Here is an 11,219-nt window from a genome sequence, read left to right on the forward strand (position 1 = left end):
GCAGGTAGCCTAGCGGGAGAGTGTTGGGCCAGTAATTGAAAGGTTGCTGGATCGAATCCCCGAGCCAACTAGGTGAAAAATCTGTCAATATTCCCTTGAGCAAGGCACTTAACCTACATAAATTGATCAAGAGTATCTGCTAAATGACTAAAATGTAATTATGATATAGGCCTATTAAGATGCCATAGAACAACTTGTAGATTTATATTTTATTCAAATGTAAAAGCACATAGAAGTTTTAATTTAAAACATGAATATAACATTTTTACAGTATTGTTGATATTCATATTTTACTTGCCATTAGATCATATTAGATATGTCTCCACATATTTCTGGCCTAGTTTCTAAACTTTACAGTAGCCTATCTTGAGTCTAGCATTCAAGCTGTTGGCAGTTTTTTTAAATTGCATAATTTGGACAATCTACATATTTAACTATTTTAGGGATATTCAATGCACAGTCTGAGACTGGTATAGGTACAGTCGCTGCTCAACAGGCACTTGTAAAGGCATCTGCATTTCCTTTGTGTGGGTCTTGATATTTGAACCCATTTTAGCCAATCAGAGCGCAATGTGTAGAAGCGCTGCCGTTTGAAAGATTAGAAAAAATATTTTAGGGAAGCGTAGTCTGCAGGCAATGTAGCTAGCAAGGGCAATTAAGATTAGATAAAAACAAAATAATAGTCATATCGTTTTCGACACATGTATTCAAGTAAATAGTAGAATATAGATTTAGCCATACTGTACTATAAATTAGCTAGTACAGCTATGATAATCGTTATTGAGCTAGCTAACTTTCTAACGTTAGCTACAGCAGGCTAGCTAACTGTTAACAGTGGCGAACGTGGGCTTGCTACACAATAATGATAGCGCCTAACAGGGTCGATTCTGCTGGGACTGGATAGTTGGCACAGCGGTTGTTTTTATTTGATGGTCGACCTAGCTAGTTGCAGGTTGTGTCGAAGGATTTGGTTTGTCAAATTAACGTTAGATGGATTGTTTTGAATGAGAAGAAGCGCGTACACAGAGTTGTTGCTGATTGAAAGGAAGGGAAGTGCGGACGTGGGATAGTTAGCTAGGCACATTTAGCTAGCTGTTATGCTAACGTTAGAGAAGGATACGCATAGATGATCTGCTAGTTGGCTAGGTAAATTGGTAGCCGTGTTGAACATTTTAAGAAGGCACAGTGGAAGTCATTGTTAAAGTGAAAGATGAAGATCATTGAAAGAAATGTGATGCGTCTGGCTGTTGTGCAACACCTTCGTGCTGCTTATGGGATAAAGACGAAGAATTGGAATAAAAACAAAGCTCACGCCAGCTGCAAGTTGACAGTTAGCTATTCGGTAAGTCTGTTTTGTTTAGTTTGCAAGCTAGATTAGTCGGCTAGATAAGTTCCTTGTTTGTGAAACATCCTGCCTGACTAATTTGCATCATTCGGCTCACAGTTCCATTACATGACACAAGTCATTGTATGAAGGCGTCTTCTGAAGTTAGTTGTTTTTTTGCTACGATCCCCGACGCTCGGGTTGAACATTAACATGTATCGCTTGCGGTACAGTTTTGGAAGAAAAATGACCTTTCATATCAGCGAGAAATATATATTATATAACAAGGTTACATTGATACACACCTTGTTAGTGTTCCCACACATCATGTTACATTGCAAGTTTATGGAAAACAAGATGCAACCACCTGTGCTAATGAGCTATCTAGCATCCTCTGAACACCTGTGTAAGCGTAACGTTACAGTAACTCTGGGAGTGAAACAGAAGTGTAGTTTTGTTGGATGGAGGCACCCACAACTGTATTTATCTGTGCAAAACTGCTGCAGTACAGTAAGTGTATCTTTTTTATTTGAAAGATTATTCCAAGCTGATCAAAGAGAACGGCCATATCTTTCGAAACCGTATTGCTAGTGATTTATAAAACACATCGTTCGGATTGTTGTTCATGTGAGGCAGTCGTGGGCAAGGCTACGGAACCCAAACCGGCTGCGCGCGTGCGCTATCGTGCATACATTAATTTTGCCCCCCCCCCCCCCCCCCCCCCCCCCCCACACACACACACACACACACACAACATTGAGTTGTGCATTTCAGGTAAAATAACAAGATCTTCTACTCCGACAATTAATCCACACATAAAACGGCCAACCGAATCGTTTAGTCATCTCTCCTCCTTCCAAGCCTTTTCATCTTTGAACCTATATGTTGATTGGCATCTACACTTTTATCACAATGACCTGCAAAACATTTCGCCTTTCAATCACCCACGTGGGTATAACCAATGAGGAGATGGCTCCTGGGTACCTGCTTCTATAAACCAATGAGGAGATGGGAGAGGCAGGACTTGCAGTGCAATCTGCTTCAGAAATAGGAATGACTTCTATTTTAGCCATTGGCAACGTGATAACATGGATTTCTAAATTTATTTTGTGACGCAGACCAGATGCATTATGTGTCCGGTCTGGTCAGCATATAATGATGGCTGAGAACTGTAGGAAGAAGGCAGAATTCTGCCTAGAATTGTCAAGAGTTAACTTTCACCCAACCCCATTTGTTAAGCCTATCATTGTAATTCACTTTCATTGTTGGATTAATGTTAGTCTGTCTGCTAGCCCAAGATGTACTCTTACTGAGTGTAATGTTACCGTTACTCCTTAAGGTCCAAGGACCTTGTGTTATGTTCAGAGGTAGACTGACTCTGGCAGCCAAATACTCAATCTAAACGTGAATCGAATAAATGTTGTATTCGGCGCACGTGACAAACGTAGATTGGATTTGATTCTCAGTGTAATAGGTTTCTAGAAACACAAAGCACTTTCGTATCATGGCTGCGTGCGAACACTAACCCTATAAAGGTGTCTATCAATTTAACCTTTTGGGAAATGATTTCTCTCTGATATGAATGATAAGGTCCTCATGCTTCCAAATCCCTACCACAAGTGATGCATGTTTATGTTCAACCCGAGCATCAGGGATCTTAAAAATGGACCCCGTAAAGAATATGTCTTTGTCCAATGACTCTTATGTGTAATGAAATGGAACTACATGTCGTGATCATGGGCTAGTCTGTCAGCCAGAACTGAGTTGGAGGTTCACTCCCCAACAAGTAATGGTGTTAAGGGGTGGACTAGACATAGCTATCTAAGATTTATGTATTTAGCTAAGTGAATTGTTCCTTGTCTTAAATGTGAGTCAAAAAATGACAATAGAAGACACATTTGGGTCATTCTGCTCTGTTATAACAAATTCTTAAAGAGGCATACATAATAGCATACATAATAGCACAGACTGTTTTATTGAGCTTGGTGATGAGAGAGTGGCTCAAGGAATGCTTGCCTTTGGCAGGTAGACTAATTTGATTTAAGGCAATTGGTTTTGTCCATTTAACTTACACATTCTGTCAAATGTACTGGCAGGAAATCTATTAAATAAATGGCACAGGGCTGTGGTAGGCTATAGGCTGTTGTTTTTCAAAAGCACATTGAAGCACTTGTTTTCTAGTCTCTCCCTCTAAAATACTTAAGAGAACTGTTTGGCACTTGGCAGGCACAACATACAGCTAGCCTGTATTTGATCAGGTGATGAGTTATAAACTACCGCCTTGGGCAATGGAATGCGTAACCGTTCTAAACCAGTTGTCATTGCCTTCTGCTGAGTAGGGACGATTCACATGTAAAGACTTGAGTGCCCTTTCACAGATATTTCTGTGGTGTGGTTTGATTGATGGGGTACCAAATTGAAGTATATTAGTGAGTTAGGCCTATATAGGAGGATTAAACCAGGTGCCGTGCAAAGCCTTCCTTATTGAAATCAAACATGAAGTGGAAATAATGACATTTGTTTTTCCAGGTGAAAGTGTTTGGTGTACCGCTGGAGAGCCTTCCGCAGTACAGTGTGGAGAATGGCAGTGTACCGTGGTAAGATAAACACCTGTCTTAGCTAAAACTTCTACTTATTTTTTTACTCAATATTTTGTTGTCCTCTATTTGTGTGTGTTAGCCATATTATTTGTCCTTTTCATGGTCTGTTTCTCCCATCCCCTTGCTTTCCCAGTTTTCTCATGGATGCGTGCACAAGTCTGCTGGAACATGTGGATACAGAGGGTTTGTTCAGAAAGTCTGGTTCCATTGTCCGCCTGAAAGCACTCAGGGTGAGTGATGGCTGGAGCTTGACCCTGCTGCAGTTGACCTTGATATGAATAGAGAGGCCCTGGCTGCTGGGATAGTTAAACACAGGGCATCATTGTTTGTTTTTGTCTGGGTAGGCGAAGTTGGATAAGGGTGAGGAGTGCCTGTCCACTGCCCTGCCGTGTGATGTTGCTGGCCTGGTCAAGCAGTTCTTCAGGGAGCTACCAGATCCTGTTCTGCCCACAGAGCTGCATGATGCCTTCCTCAAGGCCCAGCAGCTGCCCACAGAGGAGGAGAGGACCTCTGCCACCCTGCTGCTGTCCTGTGTGCTGCCTGACAGAAACATGAGCATCCTACATTACTTCTTTGCCTTCCTCCACAAAGTCTCTCAGAGGTACAATTTCACAAGTTTGTCTCGTATTTAAATAGTATATCTGTACCATTTTGAACTGGGGCAATCATTCTTTCCCACCCTGGTTTTGCTTCGTCTCAGAAGTGGTGTGAATAAGATGGACAGCAGTAACCTGTCTGTGATCCTGGCTCCCAACCTCCTGCACGCTGGAGACGGGACAGACAAGATGAACGCCAGCACAGAGAAACGCCTCAAGCAACAGGCAGCCGTGGTCTACTGCCTTATAGAACATGCTCTGGATTTCGGTAACACTTCAAGCTTTGTTGTTGTAGTGTCACTAATCAACTGGGGATTAAATGTGATAGTTAAAAGTAAATGTCTATAGCTCACAGTTTCTAAATGTGTCTCTGTGGTAGGTGTGGTACCTCAGTTCATCATGGAGAAGATTCCAGCCATGCTGGGCTGCGAGGCTGCTGTTCTCTCCCCTACTCTAGATGGATTAGAGGAGTTAGACACAAACTCTGGGACCAAGAGGAGACACAGGCGCAGTTTAGGAGGTCAGATACACTGGAAAAACTGGGCAGGACATTGCTTGATGTAGAATACATTTATTCTGTATAGAATTTGGTCATTGAAATTATCCAGTGCTGTAGGCTTATCGCTTTCTCAGTAAAGCTCTATTGAATTTCCAAATCTGGAATGTTTTGTCTCGCATTTCAGATATGGTCAATGGAGCTCGGAATAAGTTAAAAACAAATAGAACACCCACAAATACTCCCCAGTCAGACGGATATGGTAGGTATTTATTCAGGTTAGGTCACGCCTCCTGCCGTCAAATGAGAGCATACCCCCATAGCTCTATCACATATTCATCTCATCCAGTTTACAACAAGGAATCAGCTGCTTGACTTTCACAGAAATTAAGAAACTCTTCATTACAATTTGATCGCAGATTGTTTTCATTTGCTCATATGTGGTGAATGAGTAGCAATGCTGTCTGTCTTGTTAGCATTTTTTTCCTATTACGTTAAATGATTTGATGCTTGCCCAAATTGTCTTGCCTACTCTTTGCCTTGCCTACTCTTTGCCTCTGTGCTTGTCCATTGGCTTTAATATTCTCCATCAATGCAAATCCAGAATCCCCGCAAATTATTTCATGTTCTGAATCATTTTCATTGGGAAACTTGGGGAACATAAACCTAAATTCACTCATGATTTTCCCCAGTTTTTTCTTCAACTCCTGTGATAATTACTCCCAACTCCAAGAGAAAACTTCCTTTGGAATCTGGTCAAAGTTATGGCTCCAGCAAGAAACGGAGATCCATCAAAAAGAACCTTGTTTTAGAGTTACTACCTAATGCTCTGTTTGGTGGAAGCTCTACTCCTGTACCAGGTAACGCGGCCCTATATAATCAAAATGGGTGACGTAAATTTTATTTATAAGAAGACTAAAAAGAGTGTGTGCTGAGTGTTCCCCTTCGTTCCTGTTGTTCAGGATACATGGACCCCAGTGCTTCGGAATCCCTGAACTCCTCCCAGAATGCATTGTCCTCAATTGGGAGGTCCAGCAGGCAGTGTGCCAGCTCTGCAAGGAGAAAGAGCAAACGACTAAGTCACCGGCATGTTGTCAACCGGTACATACATGCATGTGGTTTATCAAAGGCTATTTCCCAATCCTATGTGGTAATGACGATGCATCCTGTTCCTGCATTCAAACTGATAACGATCTGAAACGCACTAACCTTCTTGAATATTTGTATGTAATTATGTATAATATGTCTAACTTGACAATGGTTGAAACGGTATGCTCACATGTTCTTGTCTGTTTTTCAGAGTGGAGTCAGGGAAAGCTGGTTGCTTCTCTCCCAAGGTCACCAAGAAAGAAAACGTTTGTAAGTCCCTGCGCCTGCGCTTCAGCCTGGGCAAGAGCAGCAGAGACCCTGTAAGTTTAGATACCCATGTATGACCTCACACTGATTATATGGTTCTCAAATTGGAGGGAAAGCCTGCTCTCAATCCCAGCCTTGATGACCCCTGTTTTCCTATTGACTTTAATTGTACTAATCAAATATAAATAATGAACAGTTATGCATTAGGGTGCAATTAAGGTACAATTTAGCACGGAAGCACTTATTTCTAATATTTTTAGGTTTTATTTTTAGCTTAAAACTTTGGATTAACTACTTACATTTTGTCTGTCGATTTATGGCAGTTTTAGCATATTCATGTTTAGTTTCAATAATGCATGGTGGTTTAATAAATTGAACGGAGCCCATTTTAAGAGATTATTATGAATTTTTCCTATAAATCAAACAACATTGTTTACATGACGAGAATACCGTTATTTCTGCATGACTGTTCTGTAACATTTGATGGAATGTTTATACTGATTAACTAGTGAACCAAGATGTTTATACTCTCAATGCTAGGATATTAAATATTATTTTAGATTTGTGAAATCTTAATGTTAAGACTTTTAAAACATTTAATATATTAACCAAATATTATATTTACATAAACGGAACTGTAACCTGGTTAAGGTACGACAGTAATTTTACAGTGCGTCATAATGATGTATATTTGCAATTTAATAAAACATTGACCAAAACATTTCTTCAGAGTAACTTTTTACCATACTCCAAAGACCCTTAAATTCCAATCCATCAGTCATACATCTAAACCACGTTCTAGTGCACGGCTACATCTAGATGCTTCCATCCAAACAATGTAATTTCTCATTCCATGCTGGCGATTCAGAAAGAGGGTTCAGAGTCCATTGGTTGGCGACTTGCCACTCAAGAGAGCACCACCAGTTTTCGTTTCACCAAAGATGCCGAATTTAGCCCGACTGTATTGCGAAACAAGAGCTCGTCGAATGGTGAGTCCATATTTTAAAAACTAACATTCAAAATGTACTTTCATAATTAATGTGCTAAGAGTTAAAGTAATGCATGAAATGGATCAGTGTTTGTGTTATACGTTGTCCCTTGAGGGAAGCGCTGTCTGCTACTGCCCACTGTACTCAACAGGCTCCAAGTTCTACAGTAAGTCAGAGGACAACCTGCTGACCCCCCAGTGTGACGACGGCAGTGCCCTCCGGACGTCCTGGAGAGGGGAGACCCCTGACGAGGGTCTTGTCTTGGGCGGGGGCTCCTTCACCGACACACCCATGAACATGTGCCTGAACAACAACTACTACTCTGAGCCTGCCATCGTGGTGGCCAAGCCCCCTATGGTGGCCAGCTTCCCCAAGAAGCTGTGCTGTGGCTCCAGCGCTGAGAGCCTGGAGAGTGAGGGCTCGTTCAGCCAGTCCCAGATCGGGCCCACCTTACTCAAGATCAAAAGAGCCTTCACTGAATCACACCACAGTGCCCCCTCAGGAGAGGACAAGGCATCACACCCTGAGAACACTGAAACAGATTCAACTCCTGAATCTTCAACACTCAAAGGTGCATCACCAAACAAAGAGAGTTCTAGCATGCCAACATCTCACAGGTGTCTGGCTGATGACCAGAACATCACATTTGGTCAGATCAAGTTTGTTCCTCTGTCTCCCTTGTCTATAGACAGCACCCTGTTTGAAGTGGGAGGGAGTAGCAGTCTGTCAGAGAAGGCCTGTGACCAGTCGCTGTGTGCTGGTGACAGATCTGTGGAGGGAGAGGCAGAGACTGTGGCTGACCAAGTGAACTGCAGTAGGCTGATCAATGCCCTGGACATCCAGAGCCCTGCTCACTTCACACGCAGCATGGCTGCTGGGGTCCAGACCACTCCATACAGAGCCTCCGGGCTGGAGTACTTTCAGGAGCTCAACACCCCTCTACCCCCCATGGGTACAGTATCTGTAATGGTAGATGTGGCTGTGGCATCCCCAGAGCCCAGTACCCATCCCCAGAGGCAGGAGCATCAGCAGGTGGAGCTTCCCTCCCCAGGCACCCTGGAGACCCGCAGGATAAGGGTGGCAGACCACATCCAGCGCTTCAACAAGCTCGTCCTGTATTCACCTAAATCACAGGCCAAAGCAGTCAGGTCCCCTCTCAAGTTCCAGCGTACCCCCGTGCGCCAGTCTGTCCGCAGGATCAACTCTCTACTGGTGGACAGGAGGCCTGCAGTGGTTGGGAACACCTCCAGCCGGGCCCAGGACACCCCTACCCCTGTGGGGAAGGCTGTCAGCCTGGAGAGTGGCCTGTCTGCTGGGGCTCAGCTTCAGCCTTACCAGTGCCAAGCAGACAACCAGGGAGGCCTCCCAAATTACAAGGGCCGCTCCACAAAAACCCGCCCTCCTCCTGTCCCACCCAAGAAGACAGCCAGCATCATGCGCAAGCCTAGGAATTGCGCTCTAGGCGACGTGACCAACAAGGTACAACCTAAGGCCAAAGGTGACACACCCATTAAGAACAGCCCAGGAGGTGAAGGTCAGAAGTCTGTGGTGCAGCAGGTGGCTGAGAGGGATGTGTGTTGCTACAGAGGCTCCCCCAGGAACCCCCTCAACGATGGCAGACTGCTGTCAGCCACCAAGCCCATAGACCTCTAGTCTGGTAGAACTGCTCCCTTTACTATGCAGGTCTCCCTATCTGGAAATAGACCGTCACTGTATGACTCCAAAACATTCCCCTCTGTTTTCAGGGTTTAATTTATTTTAATTTCTAGATGCTGTTCTCCGTGAGTTGTGTTTGGGGTGACTGATCTATGGCACCTTTTTTTACTCTTGTTGGTAAAAGTGGAGTTTTGCAAATGCATATCAGTGTAATGGAATGAGTTTGTTTTGTAGTCTGTTCGACTAGTGTGAAAGCCAATGTTCAACGGTTGGGTGTATGGCTGGAAGTTTCCAGATTTTAGATTTGCTTTTACTTATCTTTTCATTGAGTTTGTCATTTGGTAAAGGTCTACAAAGCAAACTGTTTCCCCTAAAAAACATTTCATGTATTTTCTTTAAAAAATATATTTTGCATTGGATTAAACATATGAACCGATCAAGGCACCTTTTGGGCAAATTTATTGATAAAACCTTTCAAGCGGTATTGATTTAATTCACCTCTGCAGTTAGTCCTAGTATTTCCAATCTCTTCAGAAGTAGTGCATTACCATGTGAATTTTTGTTAAATAGAAAAATAAATCAAAACATTCAGAACACTTGTTTTTTTAGTTGGGAATAATTTATAATACTGTGTGCATTTGTCTGCACTAATGCTGCAATAGTAAATTGTATTATAATTTAGGGAAACAACACCTCAACATCACTACTGGTCCTTAGCGCTTCGTTCCACAAGGGGGTGTACTATAGTCACTTGTTTGGGCAGCTGCAATGTAGCATGGGTACTGTGTAATTTGTCACTACTCCGTGGCAGAACTTGACTATAGGACCTAGGACTTCAGACTGACATATCTTTCCATTGACGTTTAATTAAATCAAGAAAATAGCATACGCCCGACATATCTTCTGTAGTCCGACCGTTCTCGTCAAGGAAGAGGAATGCTTTTTGATGACGTTATGAATTAATCAAACAAGCCTGGCCGTGCTTCGGGCTGCCGCGCACACAGAGACAACTGGCATTGACACGTGTGAAATAATGCATAAAATAATGCGACCAGAAAAACAAAAACTGTTTACACAACCTGTGGTAGCCTAACACCACGATCACGCCATCACCAATAGCGACAACAACAGTGTCACATCAAAGGTGACAGGCTCGTGGTGCTGAAACGACATCAACCTTAATACCTGTGCACTCCATGGCTCTGAAGGAGAGAACGTTTTGGTCACATAGACACGGCTGGTATGGTGACTGCAGTCACACACAGCATCAAATAATGTTAAAGAATATGCAGCCCATTTACTCCCCATGAAATCATAACAATAAAATTGCATTGCAAATATATTTTTATAACGTTCTTCCCCCTAACCGGTGATATAAAGTTTAAATGCAACAATGTTTCATTATCATTATTTTCAGAGAGATAACTAACAGTAAGTGAGCTGCAACAACAACAAAATGCCACTCACCAGGTGATGATTTGTAAACTAAGTTTGAAAGTGTATCTTGAAAAGGGTGATGCTAACAAATTAGCAACATCCACTTTGAAGTTGATAATACCCACTGCAGCTGCTGTTGCCATTGTCACACTACTACAACACAAGCTAGCTAACACTGATCACATTTACATGCACACCAATATCCCATATTATTCAGGATACTTAAGTATTCTGTTATTGAGTAGATGCATATAAACAGCATACATATCCTGTTTACAATAACCTGAAAAGGCTTGTATCCAGGTTATGAGAAACCCAGATAAGATGCCTGGGATGTGCTGATCTTAAAGGGGATACTGTGCCATGTAAACATTTTATCCCGTTTACTGTTTTTGTTTGCACAGGCTCAGTTTTGCATATCATGGGTGTTGTGGGATGTTTTCATCTGATGTTCAAACAAATCACTTCAAAAGGTAGGCTACCTGTGCGTTTCGATCCACTGTAATTCCATAATTTATTTTACAGATACTTTGTACTGGACTGTATAGCCTACTGGCTACTTTCACCCCTAATTTAGACAAGTTTCTGCTTATAATTTCTGACATTTGGTAGGCCATATTATAATTTCTGACATTTGGTAGGCCATGTTATAATTTCTGACTTTTGGTAGGCCATATTATAATTTCTGACATTTGGTAGGCCATATTATAATTTTTGACATTTGGGGGGCCATTTGTTTATTAGCTATAGTTGGATACATGCAGA

The 11,219-nt window shown here is 42.4% G+C and overlaps 1 protein-coding gene across 6 annotated transcripts; it reads left to right on the forward strand.

The window, feature by feature from the left end:
* Positions 1-4: 4 nt before the first annotated feature.
* LOC110505500 (rho GTPase-activating protein 11A) lies at positions 5-9,617 on the forward strand. 6 transcript variants are annotated; one of them, XM_021584758.2, is made up of 13 exons: positions 557-1,342; positions 3,854-3,921; positions 4,058-4,154; positions 4,269-4,525; positions 4,625-4,788; positions 4,900-5,040; positions 5,204-5,278; positions 5,709-5,876; positions 5,979-6,117; positions 6,317-6,425; positions 7,241-7,361; positions 7,513-7,932; positions 8,050-9,617. In XM_021584758.2, exons 1-13 carry the CDS (start codon positions 1,211-1,213, stop codon positions 9,012-9,014), a joined length of 2,856 nt encoding a protein of 951 aa, XP_021440433.2. In that variant the 5' UTR covers positions 557-1,210; the 3' UTR covers positions 9,015-9,617. The 6 variants fall into 6 exon arrangements, with proteins under 6 accessions (XP_036818943.1, XP_021440431.2, XP_021440433.2 ...); XM_036963048.1 differs by lacking the exon at positions 557-1,342 and adding an exon at positions 5-72 and having other exon boundaries at positions 7,513-9,617; XM_021584756.2 differs by having other exon boundaries at positions 554-1,342; positions 4,628-4,788; positions 7,513-9,617.
* Positions 9,618-11,219: the final 1,602 nt, after the last annotated feature.

This window comes from Oncorhynchus mykiss, chromosome 25 (genome assembly GCF_013265735.2).
Source record: "Oncorhynchus mykiss isolate Arlee chromosome 25, USDA_OmykA_1.1, whole genome shotgun sequence".
In the NCBI taxonomy this organism is placed as follows: domain Eukaryota; kingdom Metazoa; phylum Chordata; class Actinopteri; order Salmoniformes; family Salmonidae; genus Oncorhynchus; species Oncorhynchus mykiss.